The sequence below is a fragment of the Meleagris gallopavo genome, chromosome 2 (genome assembly GCF_000146605.3).
Source record: "Meleagris gallopavo isolate NT-WF06-2002-E0010 breed Aviagen turkey brand Nicholas breeding stock chromosome 2, Turkey_5.1, whole genome shotgun sequence".
Lineage (NCBI taxonomy): Eukaryota > Metazoa > Chordata > Aves > Galliformes > Phasianidae > Meleagris > Meleagris gallopavo.
The window spans coordinates 42,769,237-42,790,057 of record NC_015012.2 but is presented as its reverse complement, the minus strand read 5'-3'; the positions used below and the strand labels follow the sequence as shown (position 1 = coordinate 42,790,057).

General features: G+C 34.9%; 1 protein-coding gene across 2 annotated transcripts in view; it reads left to right on the top strand.

Annotated features, from left to right (window-relative positions):
• Positions 1 to 20,821, top strand: part of QKI (QKI, KH domain containing RNA binding) — a 63,719-nt gene that overhangs the window by 30,265 nt on the left and 12,633 nt on the right. Inside the window, exon 3 of one of the 2 annotated variants that reach the window (XM_019612868.2) lies at positions 13,099 to 13,143. In XM_019612868.2, coding sequence (XP_019468413.1) covers positions 13,099 to 13,143 — 45 coding nt within the window. Of the gene's footprint in view, positions 1 to 13,098; positions 13,150 to 20,821 lie in introns of both variants that reach the window. The other variant, XM_031552441.1, reaches the window with a different exon arrangement.

Below are 20,821 nucleotides of genomic sequence, written 5' to 3'. Positions count from 1 at the left end.
TATTCAAGCTTGCTCAATGAATTAATTACCATAAGTAATTATTGAATGTAATTTGGGTCATAAGTCAATTCAGTACTGTATGCCTGCAAGACAACCAAGATTTTGTCCTCTAACCTCAGTAGCTAAATTTAAGAAAACATTAGGCTGTTTTTCGTTGTTGAAAGTAAAATCTGCAAAACAGTGACTTCATTCAGGCAGTTTTCAGTAGCTCATATGTGTCTGACAGAATACTTGGCTGCTAATGTAACAGGAAGCCTCTGGCTTTGAAAAAGCACTGGGAATATCCACCTCCTTGTTAGTATCATTAAAATAAGTTACAGAATTACATACAAAACTTGATGAGAGTGGATCGGGTCAGTACAAGAAAGGTGTTTAATTGCTACAAAAATATAGTGAATTTGCTTTGAAGTTGCTGGAAAGCACTAAGATGTTTTTGTATAGGAAGAACTAAGATTCATGGAGGAACAAACATAAATGCACAGCAGTGCAGACAACAATCTCATTTATGGAACAGTTGTACTTTTATAGCAAGAGTTACAGGAGATTTTTCTTGAGTCTGTCAGTTCATGAAGATGTCTCTCAGTATTTCTGTCCCTTTTGTTTTGAACTAGGTCAAGATAAATTTTTTTGTCCTCTTTCATGAACTTCTTCCTTGTTTCATGAGTTGTTTTCATTTTCCGTGCTTTCTTTTGCATTTCCCTAGTTTCCTAGGGAGATACTCTGTGGCTGCGTTTTCCAGTTTCGATTCTACTGACCTCCTTCTGACTGGTCTTATGCTTTATGAAACATGATAGTAAAAGGAGGGGTTAATTTCTATGGTACTTCGTTTACCTTGAAAACCTGACCAGGTGCCATGAAGTTTCTCTGGAGTGTTGTTTTATATGAATGTTACATGGTTGCATAAATGTAAAGCATGATGAGATCACTAGAGGTAAACTAATGTTGCAGATAAGGGAATCGGGTAATTTGAGAGATGAGGTGGGGCCTAAAAAATTAATGGCAGACTTCTGCTGAGCATGAAACTCATGTTGAACTAACAAACAGACAAAAACATTTGACATGCAGAAGAACATCCGAAAGTAAAGAACAACAACATAAGAAAACAACAACAAAAACACTATAAAAAGTATGTCCCAGTAGTTATGATTACTGTTGAATTCACACATTACAGCAACACAAGTTGTGACTGTGTAGGAGCTTTTGAAGGGGTTAGAGGGATTTTGCCTGCTAACTTTGATACAGGTTTCTGTAGGTAACTGATAAATGTGACATAAGGAGTGAGTAAAAATTAGAGGTTAAGATTGTGTACCTTTGACTTCAGCGAGGTGTTTGATACTGTCTCCCACAACATCCTTGTTGTGAGACTCAGTGCAGGATAGATGAGTGAACAGTGAGGTGGATTAAGAACTGACTGGAAGAGCTTGTAGGTTATCATTGGCAGTGCAAGTCTGGTGTTCCTCAGGGTTTGGTGCTGGGTCCAGTCTTGCTCAACATCTTCATCAGTGATTTGGATGAAGGGATAGAGTCTACCCTCAGCAAGTTTGCTGATGATGTGAAGCTGGGAGGAGTGGCTGACACACCAGAAGGCTGTACTGCCAGTCAGCAAGACCTGGACAGACTGGAGAGGTGGGCAGGGAGGAAATCTGTTGAGATTTAACAAGAGCAAGTGTAGAATCTTACACCTGGGGAGGAATAACTACATGCATCAGTATGGGTTAGGGGATAACCTGCTGGAGAGGAACTCTGCAGAGAAGAACCTATCTGTTTTGATGGCCAACAGATTGGCCGTGAGCCAGCGTGAATACCACCTCCTATGGAGATATTCAAAAGCCATCTGGATGTCTACTTTTGTGGCCAGTTGTAGGGATCTGCTTTAGCAGAGAGGTTGGAATCAATCTCTTGAGGTCCCTTCTAACTGCTGCAATTCTATGATTCACTGTGATTGCAGAGAAGGAATACTACGGTTCCTGTCTGTTGTAGTTCTTCATGTAATGGGCTGTAGTGGGTAGAGTTCAAATATTCAGTTTACATTTGATGTTCAATTGTTTACAGTGACCCTTAGGAAAATGTAACAAAGGCCATGTAAATGTTGCATGGATAATTCTAGTTTCAGAAACATTTCAGGGCCTACAGCATTGTTTCTGTGGTGGGCTGCAGAGTTGAGCTGATTTGGTTTTGTTTTTTTCCCCCTCAGGTTTTTAAAAGAGGTTTCTGAATCAAATGTCTGTTAAGATCTGTGTTCTTGTGAGACTCCTCTTGAAGGATGGTTAGCAATTAGGAAAATCAACTACGAAAATGTTTTACTTATTTTGATTATCTGGAAGCTAAGCTTTTAGGATGAACAGCGTTTCAGCTTCATGTGATAGTCTGCATTTCCTCAGACCTGAGTGAGGCTGTGAGGGAACACAGGCTTGTTTAGAGATTTTCTCATTCTATAAGCTTAGAAATTATTTGTCTTTAAATATTAAACAAACAACCAACCAAGCTGCCTCCTATTCTTCATGCCGTTCTGTTCTTGCTTCTTTAGAGTTTTGCAAGAGCAAACTTTCAGCTATAGCAATGACAGACCATACTTGTGAGTAACAGTTTCTTATAGGATCTATAGGTCTACTTGTCCCTGCTATTCAGCTGTTGTTTTACTCTTTCCCATTCTAACCAGTGATTAGAAGGCCTTTTCTAAAGGCACTGTGAAATGTATAACAAAAATGCAAGTTTCCATATGTGATCCAAACGCATGAAATTGTAAAAATTTGCACTTCAAATTGAGCATATTTGTGAATCTATAATAGTTATTCTTGCCAAATCAGTACTAACATTGTAGTTTTGTATTGACTCTATATTCAGATATTTTAAAAAAATTATTAGTAATATTCAGTAATTCTGTATTTTTGGCTCTGAAATTTATTACCTGCACAGTATCATAAACACACAAACTACTGTTTTTTTTTTAATTGTGAAGATAATTTCAGTATTTTTGGATTTCGAGATACTTATGTACTATATCTTATCTTATGTATCTTATGTACTATATATATTATATATATATATATATCAGTATCCATAGTGGGAAAAATGTACAAAGAACATTATATTTAGTTCCAACTTAGTTAACCATTATCATGTACATATTAAATTAAGTGTTAGATCTTTTTCTTTCCTTGATGAGCCATGTCCTGGGTAATGTGCACTCCATATTTGCCTCTAGATCTCTGATAAATGCAATCTGTTTGAATGTTTTTAAGACAATAGCTATTTAATGAATAGCTTGTGCGTATGGCAGGAAAGAATAAGCATGATTGCTTACAATCTGACATTTCAAAAAGCATTTTTTAGATCTCTTGTATTTGCATATCTAATTGCTATGTAATCAAAACTAAGTGAACTGTAGCTACTTGAAACCAAAAAATGAAAGGCAATCATCTTTACGGGGGGAAATATCCCACTCGTATGCAAGCCTGCCTGAATATTAGAATTATATTCTTCTTGTTTAATTATAGGTGTCTGACTGAGCAGTAAATTTATGTCTGTGTATTAAAAGAGTGAATGTGACCCTGAAACATCAGCTTTCCTTTGTTGGAGCAAAGCATTGGCATTGAGGGAACTTAACAGTGTTGTGTATTTTGGTGATAAGGGATTGTGCCAGAATAGCTACTAATTACCTGCTTTGTTTGATATGAAAAGTATGGTTCCACACTTTTCTTCCCACCAGTGAGGGTACTCAATTAAAACTTGTATTAAACAGTGATAATATCCCGGTTTATCTAGTGGGAAAGATGTGAGGTGAAAAAAAAACAGGATTTTTCCAGCTGTTTAGAGGCTGCTTTTTGTTGTTTGTTTTGCTGCTGTTTTTTTTTTTTAATGAACCTAATGACTTCAAAGAAAAAAAGTTTTTCTTTGTTTTTTTTTCTGACTCTTAAATGTCATTCCATTTATACTGAGTACAGTGGGAGTTTAAAAAAAAAAAAAATACTCAAACACAACTTTAATATCCAAGTTACACATAGCATGAGGTTTTCCTTTCCAGCTGTTTAGAGTATGTTTTCTAACATAGTTTTTCTCTCGTTCTGTTAATATTTGCTATTTTATTTTGATGAATAAATTTTTTTAAAAAAATCCTGTCAGATTTATTTTTTTTTTTAAGATCTAGTAACTAGGCTATTATTTTCCTCTTAGATTTCTTAAGTATGTAACCAAGCTGCGTGCAGTATTTTGGATGGGAATCATTCCATTTGAGATATATTTTGGGGGGTTGTTTTTGTTGTTGTTTTGCAGATTTGTAATCTGTGTTGTTTTTTGTTTGTAGTTGGTAGGTAGTCTTTTTCTGTAAAGAATATTGTAAAATAGAAAATGTTCAAAAACCAAATAAAAACGAAAAATAAAACCCCAAACCATCAATAAGCCATAAGACCCCGTGATAGCTAACTGCTACCTGATGCTGAAATTTAGTAATCTCACAGTCTCAAACTTCAGTGAATCTTTTGTTCTAGGGAAGAAAAAATCTCTTATGTAGCACATTTTTGAAGTAGTCTATTTTTCATTTGGAGAAAATGTTTCTCTGGCCATATTAGTCATAAAATCAATAAAATTATAGCACATTAACAATAAAAATTTCATATGGCCATTGGATGTATTTTCTTCTATATTTCTTCTTTTCTTCATAAATTCAGTAAAGTTCCTTCCCTATACAACTTTACTTTCACACTAAATAAACAATGATAAGCATTAGATAAGAATTTGGTAAGGTATTTTTGTAGTTTGACATTTTGAAGTGGTGTGATGTATTGTTAATTCATTTGCTAAGTTTCTATTTTCTGTACTGCAAAAAAGAAAAGTGGAAATGAATTTGAGATGCATTTAGGTTATAAAATTATTTCATTGTAATGACAGTATTGCAGTATGACTGGCTGAGCTTATCCACGTAGGATTATATTGTGCAGCGATTAGATAAGCTATCTGTGATCAGGTATGCTTCACAAGTAGTTTCACTTTTTAGGTAAGTACTGTAACTCCCATGCTGTCCAGTCACTGACAATGTTTCTAATAACAAAGCTAATTTTTTGGGCTTTCCATAAGAGATAAAGTTGAGGATTATGTTCTTCTGGAATGAATAGTCTTAAATGGACATATTCTGTTTCTTCTGCTCTGCAAAGAAAAATATAACAAGCCTATCCGATTTTTCTGTTTAAATTGTTCAGATTACATTTTATTAACTTTGGTAACTTGAAAATAATTTACTGACTTTTTTTTTTGGGCATTTGCCTTATCTTGGATTTAAGATTATGCGTTTGAATTTGATTCTTGAGGAATTATCTCATGTGATTTGGTGACATTTCCCTTTTCAACATCATGTTTCTATATTCAATTATGAATGGACATTAATCTACCGTATTGTATACAACTGAGTAGATTACAATAATCTCTACATCCAGCTCGTTTTGCAGAGAAGAAAATGTCTGTGCCACAATTATTTGTAGTTGCAAAATGTGGAAAAGTGAAGATGTCTTTTTCTCTCTCAGTGAGAAATACCTTTCCTAGACCCTTTTCTCCTGAGCATGCTTTCTCATTCTTTTAAGGCTTGCGGTCATTTTGGGGAGGAATTGTAGTGTATATATACTTGTGTCATACAGTGATGTTCCTCTTCATCAGTTTTTAAGTCTATTATACACACTGTGTTTCCTTGGGACCCTAATAATTTTATGTATGCAAACATGGTGGGTGGTCTTCCCCATACTGGACAAAGAAAGCTGTCGATGAATTTTAAACCTATGTTAAACTGCAGCAGAGTCACTAAGTGTATAAAGTTGAATGAAAATTCTCATTTCCAATCTATAACTTGAGGGGTTTTTCCAGCTGAAAATACCAGCTATATTGAAACAAATGAAGTAATTTTCTGTATTTACCCCATCCACAGTTTTTTCAGTTGGAAAAAATTGTGTGAAGTCATATTCTTGTTCAAGCAAAAGCTTGTTAGCTCTGTGACATTTGAAAAAACTCACATTTTTTTTTAATACCAGGAAGTTTCAGAACATCAAAAATCTAAAAGCTGTAATTTCTTTCTCTTCTAGATAGCTCTCTAGAATAATACTGTTTTTTAAGTAACCTGGTCATAAAGTTAAATACAAACACAATGCGAAGAAAACTTAGAACTCTTCTCTCTCCCCTGTAACCTGAATTGATGTTGCTTCTCATTTGTGATATATACATATCAAACATGCTTTTTTACTCTGATGAAAACAGTACTGCTGAAAGCATGTCATAAAACTTGTTTTTATTGCAGATGTGCACAATGAATCATAATTTCCTGCAAGCTTAGGTCCTGCGTACAGAAAACCAGCAACTAAAACATTGAAAATCTGAATAGTATTTCATCTATGGTTGGAGATACAGAACGTGTCTCACATTTGTACCTCTACCTTTTATCTGCATAACAGTGTACTTAGGTGTATCAGGTATTCAAAGTGTTCTCTATGCTGAGGTTTTTTTGAGCACAATTCAGTAGTGCTTAATCATTTTCTCCTTTTTCTGAACCATTGGACAGTTGAGACATGATTCTCTAGGGAGTGAAAATTAAAAATTTACTGTGAAAGAGGGGGGAGTAAAAAGTACCATTTAGTCATTGGTATGTCTGTTCCTCAAAACTAAGAATTTTTTAGATGAGCTTTTGCATGATTTGGAATCGTCTTCAAAAAAATGTGAATCTATCCAGAAACAAACTTTAATTACATGTATTAGCTGAGTCAAGTTATGATGACCTTGTCTATGCTCTAAACCAATTTGTGACGATTACTGTCAGAGCGGTTCTTTTTCTGTTGAAAAGTAATGGCCTATGATGTATTGGAGGTATAATCTAATAGAATACTTAATTTATTGACTTTTTTTTTTTTTGGAAGTCTCCAAGACTTTTGTTCTCCCTATGATCGAGTATATACTACTTAAGTGTGTAACAGTTCTACAATTAAGTTGAATTTAAAGTTGTTAGGTTTTTTGTTTTTTATCCCCATACAATTGGCTTTGCAGAATGTTTCCTACCCTTTGCACATATATAAAAACATACTAAAATGAAAATAGTCTGCTGTTGAGAATTGAGCTGAATTTTTTGTACTCCAATATGGTTGGACTACATATACTCACACAGAATTCAGAGTTCAATTATATGGAACTTTTTGTTCATTATGTTTGATTGTTTTCTGTAAGCAGCATTCTGGATGAAGCACCCCTATAGTAGCTTACTGCCTGAATTGGAGAAGAGTACTAACAGACAAGCCTGAATCATTGGAGGACTGAGCTTTGGTACTGGCCTTAAGTTTAGGAGAAACTTCTTAGTTTGAGGAAGGTTTACTTTGGTGTTTTTTTGTTGTTTTTTTTTACAAGTAGGGTATAATCAACTATGCAAAAAATTTGAGGCAATCTGTGTGGATTTCAAGACAAGAAGGAAATAAGGCACAATCAAAGTAGTAGTCAACAGGAAGTGAAATTCTACAGTAAGATTGATCAGATGAACAAGATCTGGTCTGAGAGATCAGATGAAAACTAAGAACAGTGTGTTGTCTCCACAGAATAGTGACAGCGGTAGAAAGTGTATTCATTTCCCCTAAATGTATTCATAAATGCTGATTTATGTGATTTTTTACAAATACATTTTCCGTGATGACAGTTTTTTATGTTGTACAATTGAAAAAACTAATTTTCACACGTATCAAACTAGCTATTTTGCCACTTTGTTGCAGTATTCCAGTTTGTTGACTGTCTTCATATCAGCAGATACAGTAGTTACAGTGTTGAGAGCTGTGTAATTACTTGGAGGTGGAGGTGAACATTAGAGCATAGAAAACTTTCAAAATCCTTGGAATCTTGGGTTGACCTATCTGACAAGACATGCAGTGCATAGACATAGCTACCATGTTACTTTAACTATGTTATCAATTTGTCTGCGTACCACAAGAAATGCTTATCCTCTTGTGGAAGTGAAACATCTGAAAAGCACAGATAAAAAGTTTGTATGAAACTATATGCCAGTTATTTATGGTCCTGGAGTTTCAGGTGTGCTTATTCAGAGTTGTTTCAGCTGATCTTTGGATTTTCAGGGAAATATATACTGTGCAAACATTCTTTGTTTACGAAAAAGGTACTGAAATTGTTCCTCTGCCTATAAATTTGTATGTGTAATGGAAAAAAAACTGTTTACATGCCTGTGTTTTTTGAATCTTTGTGTCATTTTTAAGTACTAATTCATTACAAGATCAAGAGTTTGTTATTCCAATTCTTTGCATGATAGATACCATCTCCTGTCTAAGAAAGACCACATTTTAAAACTCTAGTAGGTGAGTTATTCTTAATGTCGTATTATGCTAGAGAAAGTTGTTAAAACAGTTTATATGTATTTAATTGCCCACAAGAAAACCTCATTTTATGGTTAAGGACTAATCTGTGTGAGGTGAGCTTCTATTCTGTAGTTTGTGGACACAGGCAGAGATGCAGTCTAAAGTCTTCACAACTGTAAAACTGAAGTCTGTGTGCAAACGGAAAGACAAACAAATACTAACCTAATAATTTGACTGATAAATGGTATTTTATAGTAAAACAATTTGTTTGAAAAGATCAAATGAAAAGAGTGTATTTTACGACTTCTTTGTTTCACAGATTTATATATCTGGAGTATTTTTAATGGATGTCGCAAATTTTTCACCAGAAACTTCACAGCTAATGTATTTCCTGTGCTCTCATAGTTGTAATTTGGATATAAGGATGGCTCTTGAGGAGATGAAGAAATTTAGATAGTGCTTTTATTATTTTTATACACAAATCTTCGTATTATTCATCAAGATCTGTTTAAAAATTATTCATGCCTCTTTTGATTCTACAACAAGCGACGTGGACCTTTGTTGTGGTTTAACCCAGCAGATGGCTCAGTACCACACGGTTGTTCACTCACTCCACATTTTCCCAGTGGGATAGGAGATAAAACTGAAACAAACAAACAAACAAAAAAAAAACGAGTAGAACTTGCTGAGATAAAACTATTTTCTGAGATAGAGAAAAGGATAGTATTAATGACATAAATTTGTGTATGTATGTATGTATATAGCAAGTGTATATAAATGTATATAACAAGTGATACACAAGCAATTGCTCAGCACTCCCTGACCAATGCCCAGCTAGCCTCCTGAACAGTGGAAAAGAGAAAGATAACCCCTACCCCCTTCAAAACTCCTGCATGATATCATATGGTGCAGAATATCTCTGGCCAGTTTAAGTCAGCTACTCTTAATTCTGTTCCCTCCCAGTTCCTTGGGCCCTTTGCTGAAAGTGGCCTTGACCCTTAGCAGCAACTAGAAACATAAGTGTATTATCAATGGTGTTTTTCTCCTTGAACCAAAACATAGCATCGTACGAGACACTGGAAAAAAAAAAAAATACAATTGCATCCCAGTTGAAACTAAGACAACCTTTTAAGTTCATTCATGCTAGTAATGGTTAGGAAAGTGTTCTTAACCTTTCCAGCCAATTTTCAAATCCATGCTTTACGAGGAAATTACTTTGTGTATATATTAGAGTAATCCAATATTGATTTTCAGCTGTTTGAAAAACATGACAATTAATAGGTCTGTGGCTTAAGTGATTTCATCCTTTCTTCATTCCCAAATTAGAAATCTGATCCAATTTTATATTTGCTGGATGTGCTGCTGCACTTTAACAATTTTGTAGAACATATCTCCTTTCAAGATATCCTGTGTCTCAATGATAGGAGTCTTTTCTGTGATTCAGTTGTTTTTTGGCATTCTAAATTGTTTTTTAGTATCTTATTCACTCATTGATTTATCTTTGTGGTGTTTTCCTGTTCATCTCTTTCAGCTTCTTTGTAAAAGATGCACTGTTCCCAATTCTTACTTTTTGTCCATTACAACTGCAGTGTAGCTTTTTATTCCTTTCTGGGTCTTGAGTGCTGCTTTGTTGAATAGTTGTATATTGCCTACTGACTGTTCAGTGTTTAAAATCCTGTAAGCTTCAGACTTACATTAAGAGATGGATGATGTTCTGCTTGCGAAAGTGAATTATCATAACTCTACCCGCAGAGAATGGGTGGGGTGTTGGACAGGGAGGAAATCAAGGCGTATACAGTCTTACACTACATACATTTGGCTGAATACATGACAGGCGCTAAAAATTTTTTTTTGACTCTTGTAAATCATTATTGCAATTTCTTAAATAGTTAAACATGCTATGCTAACAGAGGAAAAAATGTTATCAGACACTACTATTGATCATTTTTTTTTCTAAATTTTCTGTGCATTTTAGTAAAGGTGCTTTATCCTATGAGACCATATGATTTTGTAGCAAGAACTTAATGCAAGTATTTGAACTAGGCATTTTTTTGTAACACGTAGCAGAGAAGAAATTTCAGATTACTTAGCATTGCTGTGGAGAAAAGCTGCATATGTGCCATCAGTCGGGAGTATCCTTACAGTTCCTGTAGCTTATCCTCAGATTTTTTTATTCCTCTGCATTTAATGCTTCATATGAAATACTTACATCAGGGGGACATCGAGATAAGTAGCTGTGTGGGTGGGAGATGTTGCAGAGTAAAATAGTCTAAAACATTATTAAAATGGGTAGGATATTTTGGTGTCACTGATTTGTTTAGTAAACTTAAAATTAACTTGACGCTATATACTTGTGTGGTGTTTTTTTCCCCAGATTGTTGTATAGTAGGTGTTGAAATAACCACACTTATTTTGGATCAAAATTGGATTCAAAGAATCTTAGCGTTTTCTGTACAATTATACATGACTGAAGAGGATTGCAGACTCTAAAGCAGAGAAGTTCCTGGGCTCTGTAAGTTAATCCTCAAAGAAAAAAATCTTGCTACCACAAATTATTGAAGTTATTTTGTGAATGCAATGGCATTACACTTGGATTGCTCTAATGGTCTGTTCCCACTGAAAGTTTTAAGACGTCCTTGAAAGTCAACTGAGTTTGCTAGTTTCTTGATTTGCTTCCTGAGCAGTTGATTAAGCAGTAGCAACAGCGCAGGGAAAGAAGCGGAGTCGGGATAGCTCTTTTCAATGAGAGTTAATTGTGAGTTAATAAGCTTAGTAGAAGAGTTAAACTTCACCTTCAGATTCCATGGTACTGAGGTATGTGACTGACTACTTTCAGCAGTTTTCACTTTGACTTCTAGTTTATTTTGCCTAATAAATTAGGAAGACTTAGATGGAGGGGATGTTTGTTCAAGAGAGAGGAGGAAATAGAATAAATCTGTGAAAAATAGGAAATAGAATAAAGTTTTTTTTCTTCCTGACTTTGAGAGCACAATCTCGTATATGAGACTGCAATTCTATGGCTTGCGAAGCTAGAAGTTATTCTTATGAACCAATTTTCTCAATTTTGACTTATTTACTATATTTTTAAATTAATACAGGTGGATTTTTTTTTTTATTCCACCCTCAGGTTAGAGTTCATCTCACTGTTAAAATAAAATAAAATAAACTAGTGTGAATTTTTTGAGTTTTTCCACTGTTGGAGAATTTCCTTCAATGCTTGTTATATTTCAGCTGGGATCTGATGCTTGTTGCAGCTGGAAAATTAGAATCCTTGTTGCTATTACACAGAGCTAATTTGAGGAACAGAACTAAGGTGAAGATACTCAGGTCTTTGGCCTGCTATTGTTTGGAGTTCACGTTATCTGAAAAAAAATTAGATACAGCAGTGCTGTTCCTGAAAGAAATGCTTATTATACTGTATCTTGTGTCACCAGGTGTTCTGATCTGAGTGTATCAAAACAAAATACCCTTTTGTCATAGAATGGTGATGAGGCTGACTGATTCAGGTTTATCAGTACAGCAAGATCTCATTCCCTGTTCATGAGGGCTTTTGTTTTCTTGATGGTTACATATTTTTCATGAGCAACACTTTAAACTTGCCTTTTTAGAATAAAAATTGGACTTCATGTCTTTCTCATCTCATACATAGAAATTACTTTGTTGAAGTTTGAGTGAAAGGAATAAAAGGAGCCTAAACCATTGAATGTTATCTGTGATAACTGTATCATCTTTTAAAATGATGCTCTGTTCAATGAATAAAATGTGTAAAGGTAGCTACAGCCATGTAATTTTTCATTTATAAGAAAAACTTATTTTGAGAAAAGTTAGGATGAATCTGTTTTAGAGAATTCTGCTACCTGTAACTATCTGCACTCTGGTAAACATCATACATGTTAGACAGGCAAAGCTCGAAGAAAGCTTTCTCCTGCTTTCTTGTTTTAAGCTTCTTGGCCTGCCCTAACAGTAATGGATATTAGAATTAACTATCCTCTTCACTTATTTGCATTTCACATGAATAATATTAATTACTACTGTGTAGCAATTTAGTATCTTGCTATCAGCTGAAATAGACTTTTTTTTAGAAAAATGATTGCAGCTTTTATGTTGACTGTATCATTATAGCACGTATAAACTGTATTTTACAGCCATTTTAATAGTGTATGAGAAAGACGTGTTTGGCTCTCTAATAGTTATTCAGCTCATGAGCTGTTTTTTTTCTCTACTCTTTCTCATTTTTTGCTTTACTATTTGCAAAGAACTTCTAAAAACTTTTTGTGCTTATTTTGCTTTTTTACAACATTAAGAGGCCCTGAAAATGACTTGAACTTTTTTTGATTGCTTTTTATCTTACAAATTTAAAATACATCCCAGTTGAATTTCAGTGGGGAGTATTTTCCTTTCATAGCTTGTATAATGGTAATTTACAGTAAGTGTACAAATAGCCAGTGGTGATTGTAAAGGAATATTTAACACAGAATCTCTTTACTTAGTTAGCAATCATGCAAATGGAGTAGAACTTCAAGGGACTAGGGAAAAGGAGCGGGGGAACTGAAGTTCTTTATTCTGTGTTTCTGTTGAGTCTTACATTGTTCACACTTACCTAGGTTGTCTTACGGATTTTTGGTTTCTTGGGATATAAATCTCAAGTATAAATGAGAAGGAGTAAATTGTCTATCACAGAATAAAATGAAAATGCTAATTCCAACCCTTCATGCCTCTATTAAACATCTTAAAGAAGCAAAATAGGGCACATGCCCAATTTTTTTTTGCTTTTCAGGTCTCCTTTAAGAGCAGAGACAACCATGATCCAGCAGTTTTGGAGGTAGAGGCAAGTAAATGTTTTACTTACTGTAAACATTCCAGTAGTTTTGTGCAAGTTGCCTACAACTTGAGGAGACCCTAGCTGAAAAGAAACCTCAGCTCTCCCTTCCCAAATGGGGAATGCATTGGATTTGCTTTGTGTGCTTGATGTGAGGAAAAAAATATATTTAAGCTTTTATTGCTTCAGTTACACACAATGCATACCTAACTGGTGTAAAACTATATGAGTTTAAGATTAGTAAGGGCTTCTAGATATTTGGTGAAGTTTTTTCTTTGAAACCTGTCTTCAAAATGTAAATTTTTGGGGGTGGGTTCATCACTGTCATTTTTTTCTTTAGGAAAAAAAAAAACAACCCCAAAACAGCGGTGGATCTAATGTTGCTATCTCCAACTGCTGTTACTGTAATCAGCTCTTCAGCATTCTCCGATAAATTCAACAATCTCTTATGTACTGGGCCGAAACCTGTAATTATGTTTGTGCTGGGGCATTTCTGAGACCTCATGTTGGCTATCTCCTGAAGGTGTTGCTTGTGTTTTTAAAGCAGGTTTGGTTGTTTTTTTTTCCTCTTTACTGAAAGTTGTACTGGAGGTGCAAGAGGGAACTATGCAGCTGTATTGGTGACATTTTAATGGCCTACTGCTGCTCATGAGAAAATCTGATTCCTTTAAGTATGTCAAAATGCAATTCCAGTACTGTTCGTATGACAATTTTAAGTCAACACTTTGTCCAGTACTGCTCACACAGCCCTGGCTAGGAATAGGCTTTTCCTTCCCAGTGGCAGTTACTAGTGATGTATATGACTGATGAGCTGTTCCAGTGCTAAACCAGAAGAATGCTAAATCTGGAAACTTCGTGTTCTTGAGTGCCGTGAACTGGATAGCAAGCAAGAAGGAATGTCAAGGTGGGACCAGCAGCACTGACTTCAAGATAGCTTGAACTTTTTGGAACTGCAGGCTTTAGGCAAAGTGTTACAAACTGTTTTTGAATTAGTTGAGCTGAGTGACTGTAATCTTGATAGGCAATACAGATGATGCTTTTCATATCTTTAGATTATCTGAGCTACCCAACTCAGTTTTCAGCCACACAAAATATGGAATATATGTTCAGTTTTCTTATTTAAAGATGCAAACATTTGAAACAGACAGGACTTTCTGATCATGAATGATGCTAGATGGATGCTAGTTGAGGACTGTGAGGCAAAGCTGTACACTTGGTGAAGTACCAGAGCTGTTTTGGGGGGAAAAGGCTAGAATTTTTCAATGTTTTCAGTATCTTTTTCCCATTCAGAAGTAGTTAAAATTACCTGTGATATTGGATGAATTCTTAAGTCACAGTTCAGTGCAAAGATTTAAACATAATAGCTGATGTGTAAGGTTGTTTCGACTTTGTTGGCAGTATGCAAATATATCATGTGGAGGGTATTAATGACAAGTAGAATTCTGACACTGTTCATTTTTTCCTCATTTTTAGGAATGCTTTATAAAGAACTTTCAAACCTATTCAGTTAGGAAACTAGTTATCTTTTGAACGTTCTCACTGGCTCTATCAACAAAAGTGTAGAATGTGCTCAGTTTTGTAAGAGTAGAGGATTATGTCTGGGACTATTTCGCTCAACTTACCTTGTTGAGGAGGCATCTTGAACATTTTCCAGGGCTACTACAATGAGGACAAGAAGGAAGTTAAGTCTTGATCTCCTAATCTGGAAGTATAGTTCAGCAGGATAGCTAATCTGGTTTGACAGCTTGCTGCCAGTGAGAGTGGATAGTCAAGTCTTCCGTACATTTCTCTGCTGCTTAGCTAATAATTTGTTTGGCTATTGTAGCTTTCTAAACTGACTGAAATAATGGTAATAATAATTAGTAATGATATGAAACCAGCAAAAACTACCAAGATGTACTGATCATAAAGTGTGGACAAGTTAATACCTCTGCCCATTTCAAAAAGGAGAGGAGTTGGGAAGGATGCGACTGTGTAGTCAAAAAGTAGGAAATCAGAAGCTGATGACTGGCAGAAAAAAATCTGTGAATATGTTATCTGTTGCTGAGTTACATTTTCATCTTAGGGAATATGCTTGTTTTTCTTAGGGAAGGAGGAAATATTTAGAAGGAGGCAAGCCACCTCTTTTTATGCTCAGTTCATACACTGTGTGGTGGTATTTTCTAAGATGGATGATACTGTTGCAGAACACAAAAAAGCGTGCACATAATGGCCTTTACTTCCCAACCTTACTGTCTTACTTCCAGACTTTTGTTACTGGGAAGTATGTTAATTTAAGCTACAAAAATTTGGGGAGGGGGGAACAGGTAAACATACATAGTGGGCATTCAAACAAAAAAATAGGTTTGAAATCTATCTTATGAGGACTAGAAGCAGTTAATTTTTATTAATAATTTTTTGCACATATCTGATAATGCACTGGAATGTATTAAAAATTACTCACTTTAAATGACGTGGTTACCCTATCAAGGATTTGCTTTTGCATCTATATTTTTATGTTTTCATACTGTAAATGTTGTTCTGTGTGGTTCTTCTCTCTCTCTGGTTTCTGGGCTTGTGTGTTGAGTTCATTTGATGCAGTAGTTCTGAATTCTTTCAAGGAATCAGCTTAAATTTATTTAATATTTATTATCAGTTCTGTACTCAGTGACAAATTTGGGAAGTTTTCTGTTCTCTTTATCACACATTGAAATTTCACTTTTGTAATAGCAATTTTTATTTATTTAATTTGCATTAGTATCTTTTTTCAATTGTCTTGACCTCTTGTCCAGGTTATTTGTTTACAACTAAATATCCTTCTCTTAATGGAAAGAATGGAGCTGTCTCAGGAGTAGGGAGAGTAAAAGGTTTAAGAACTAAGGATATTTAAATATAGACTTGTGTAATCACTGTAGGGCTAAATTATTTTAGAGTAAGCTTGCCAGTTAAATAGTTCAAAAAAAGAAAAGATAAAATATTAACATTTAATATTTAACACATTTAATATTAATATTTAATATTTAACGTATTTAATATTAACATTTAATATTTAACGTGTTTAATATTAAATGTGCTAAAATTTGTCTGAACGGTACCTCTTTATATAGCATTTAGAAATGCTGTATAAACTGCTGTGCTTTGTTCCACTCAACACTGTTCTGCTCCATCATCACTGTTGATGAAAAAGCAGGATAAATCATGAGCAACAATGTACTACAGTATTTACTCACTGATAAATGCATTTCCATATTAAGAACCTAAAACAGATAATATGAAGCTCATGTGTCCCATTCGCCAAAATGAAAAAGCCAACAAACTCACCACCTTCAGAAAAACTGTACAAATGGAGCCTCAGCCTGAATATGGAAGTAATTACTGTATTGCGAACATTGCCGTTATTGGACGAGCTTTCTAGCTGCAGAGCAAACCAGTAAGAATATGGGTTAAAGTCACGCTGAAATTTAGCTCTTCAGTTGTCTCCTAGTGGTAAAGAAGCTCGGATATCCTGTCTGGACAGCAACTATGTATACTCGTTAACATAATAAGAGTTTAACACAGAATTTAGCATAATGTCTGTTTAGAACATTCTACAGAAAATGAATTTCATATGTTAGTCAATTAATTTGACTGTTTTTCTTCTCTAAAAGACCCAGTTGTCTCCAGAGGAAAAAGGAGCAGATAAAAAGAGACAAACTTTGCTCAGAACTAGTCACCATTTAAGTGGTGGGCTGATAGCTATGGCCAAGTAATGTGCTCAGCACTACCTTGTCATTAAGATAAAGCTCTTCTATAATAGTTTTGTGAGGGCGGCTAAATGCAGAATTAACTCTGAGCGTTGCTTCTGTCTCATCCCTTTCTAGTCCAAAATACAATGCATACTTGTAATGTTTTTTTTAAACCTGAAAATCCAGAACTTAGTACTGTTGAAAAAATCACTGAAGAGATGAGGGAGTGCAAATAACTGAGTGACATGTTAATTATATCATTCATTTGGTGGAAAGCACTCCTAAGCAATTACAAAAGGTTTTTGGCTTGGGATTTTTGGTTGATGGTTTTGTTTTGTTTTGTTTTTTAATGTCTTATGTTGTAACAAGGCACTATTGCTGCTGTAAAATGAATGAGGAAACAGAGAGAGTAAAACCAACTGATGTTTCCTGTTGCATGTTTTTTAAAAAGAGAGTTGGGTTTGTAAGTTCATGTTAGAAGATGCTAAAATAATTCTATTTTTGTGTAAATGAGATTTTCCTTGATGCTCATCAGTATACCATAAGTGATAAGTTGCTTTTGTTGTTTTTGGCACATCCTTCTTTAAATAAATGGGGTGTAGTGTGCTGATTTCTCAGGTGAGCAACTGAGATGCAATATTTGTAGCTGAGAATGTTGATTACTTTGTTTGCCTAACTTGAGGTGACAGGAAGATGAATTTTTAGAATACTTCACATTTAAGTAGCAATTCATGTGAAATAGCATTTGACTTAAACAATGTCAGTAAGTGCTTAGAATATCTAGAATGTTACAAGTCAAGGAGAGTCTGGGACTACCTCATCCTCCTGCCTGTTGTAAGTGGCTTGCTGCTTCCTGCTGCAGGGGAGTGACTGGGCTGACTGTGCTTCTGCTGAAGGTGTGACTGACAGTTGGCAGCTTCCTAGAAATGTATATTTCTGTGCTGTCCTTTGTGCTCAGTCTGCTACTTCTGGGATGTGTCACCGAGCCAGTTCAGCGTGCTAAGGAGGCGGAAACCTAATCTGACAGCACTAGTTTGCTGTTGCATTGAACTGGCTCTAGATGGGTTTAGAGCTGTTGCTGATGCAAAGAAAAAACCCTTCTACAGAAGGAAGGGAAAAAAAAACAAAACAAACCTGGTCTCAGTAGTTAGGAACTGTGATTTGAGAAAGCCTTTCTTCCAAATTGACTGTAAGACCAGTGTTCTAACTTATAAGCTCAGATACTGAAGTTAGCAGTATTTGTTTAAGCAACCATCTATGAAAGAATGTGGTTTATGGTTAGCACCACATTGTCCTGTTGGCCTAAGAGGTGATTTGAATCTTGTTACTCAGGGTACAATTTAACTGCCTCGATGCATGAGAAATTTCTTGCCATCCCTTCAGACCTATAGCAAGCAGGATTGATTCAAACACCTCCTCAGTGCATCTTTGAAGAATTCTTCAGTGGAGATTTAATTCCAAGGATTGAAATAAGAGGAATTAAGATGCAATCATATCAATGCCAATACCCTGTTTTTTTACTAAGATCGGGTTTTTGTGATGTCACTTAAGCTTATGCATGACAAATTACTGTGTTATTTCCACCATCCTCCACTCCTTTTTTTTACTGATGTTCTTAAACATAACATAGAGTTTTGACAAATTGTTTGTCTAGAACCAAATGAGCTATTCCCAAGCAGTAAAAGATACAGGTTTTGAGCTAGAACTCCAGTATTGCAAGCATATGTATCTGACCTTGGCATTAAACAGGGCTTTGACAGTTCTAAACACAACCTCTTTCCTGCATTTGGCTGCCACTCCTGTTGCCCAGCAGTAAAGTATTTCTGACTGTTTCATAGGTACAGATATTACAATTTGAAGTTACTCTCTTTTGTTTACCTTTTTCTTCTCCAACCTGCCCCTAACAACTCATCTAAAAAAACCAAAGGTGATGAATACATTATATATTATTTCAAATTTTTTAAACTTCATTGAGAGTGAACAGTTTATTTATGGCTCAGAAAGCTGTTAGATACTTAGTTACTACCTAAGTAATAATGTTTGAGTCCAGTATCCTTTATTTTCATTGCTTTGACAAATTTCTTTAGTATAGAATCATCCATTGCAAGTCTTTCATTTTCAAGAAACAGTAACTTTTATGTACTTGAATGATGGTAATGTACTGTTGGTGTGACCACAAAAAGAAAAAACAACTATTAATTCTGTTCTTGTTTTGGTGCTGTTGTTTTATGGAAGCAAAATAGAGAAGTTTTTAATTTTCTTAAATTTTGTTAGCAGTTCTGAATGTAGTTCTGTGCATTTTTTTTAATCATATCTGAAACTCACAGATTATCTTATGAGTTAAGACGTGGTATGTTTCAGTTTTCTTGGCACACTGAAGTTAAATCAACAAGCCTGCTCTAAGTTTCTGTAAGTAGTAATAATAATAAAATCTGTAGTGACATTCTCCAATACTTTGTGTGAAGATCAGGAGAGTAAAATTTTACTCTTCTTACTAGAAGTTAAACAGTTCCTGAAGAGATGTAGAAGAGGTTAGTAATGAGGTTTTGTTTTTTTATAATGAGGGTTTGATGTGACACTGTTATCATTTTATAAAGTTGTCTTCAGTATAATCCTGTAAGGCCTTCACCAAAGTTTATGCAGAGCAATCCCAATGGAGATTATGGAATTAAGAATGTTGGCATTAAAATATTTGTGTAAGCAGCTATTTAGTTGCATACCTTCAAAAGATCACTAATACATTTTTTCTTTTTGTATTTCTTTTTTCTTTTCTTCAGCAGTGCTGTAAACTTGATTTGAAGTGAACGAAAATCAGCCAGTCCTAATGAATTTGTCAATTGCTTTTTTTTTTTTAATGTAGCTTTGTCCATTTCTTACTGATTTTAACATGAGTGAAAAAATGCTGGAATTCATGCTTAGACTATTTAGGAGCAGCACCTTAAGGAAAGTAGATTTCTCTTTTGTTATTTCTGGACCTTCTTAGTTTGTTCAACATCCTTTCTGTATGGAGCTGTCATAGAAGATCTGGAGCTGGGATGGTGTTTGTATGCGGATGAGATTAACTGAGAAATAGAAATTAGTACCTCAAATTATCAAAAAGTGGAGGGGACTCGTGCACTGACCAGATTTACAATGTGAAGCATCAAACAAGTCTAAATAAGGCAGAGAGGAAATAAAACATGGATTAGAAAAATGAAAATTGTTGAAGTTCAGTAAAGGCGGAGGCCACAATTATCTGTTGTAGTCACTGTTAATTAAAGTTACAGATAGTAGTTGGAAAGAGGAATGAAACATCCTTGGCTCTTTGCAAAACCGCTCAGCAGCAACTGAAACATTGGTGCATTACCAGTATTGTTTTTCTTCAGAAGCCAAAACATAGTATCGTACAGGACATAATGGAGAATATCAACTCTGTCCCTGAGTTGATATTCTGAATCTGAAATCTGAAAACAGGACACCAATGCTATTGAGTAGTGCTACACTGATGGTACCATTGAAAATTCAGTAGTTGTAATAGCTTCCTTAGAACCATTTATGTGTTGAGGCTTTGAGAGAGCTTGGACAGAATCTCTATGCATTTAAACGTTAGGTTGATTTGTCATCAGTTTTTGATTGTTTGCTTTCTAAGTATTTAAGATTTGCAAGATAATCACCTTGAACAGTGCTTGACAGTTTAATGAGATGGAAGAGAACTACTTTTTAATCCAGAATTGTCATGAGGAGAGACTAGTATAGAATAATACTGTATAATTAAAGACATACTAAATAACATTAACTTGTCTGCCATTGAAGTTAATGGTGAATATGTGGCTGTATTAATTAAAATAATTGATCTTTTATTTCTATAGGAGGAAAGTTTTGATCAAAATTTTTAGGTGTGAAGTAAGCTAGTGTTCTCACTGACCAGGTGTTCTTTCTTCAGCATTTCTTTTGTTGCATTGTTTTCTCAGCAGCTTGCTGCTTGTAAACTGCCACCA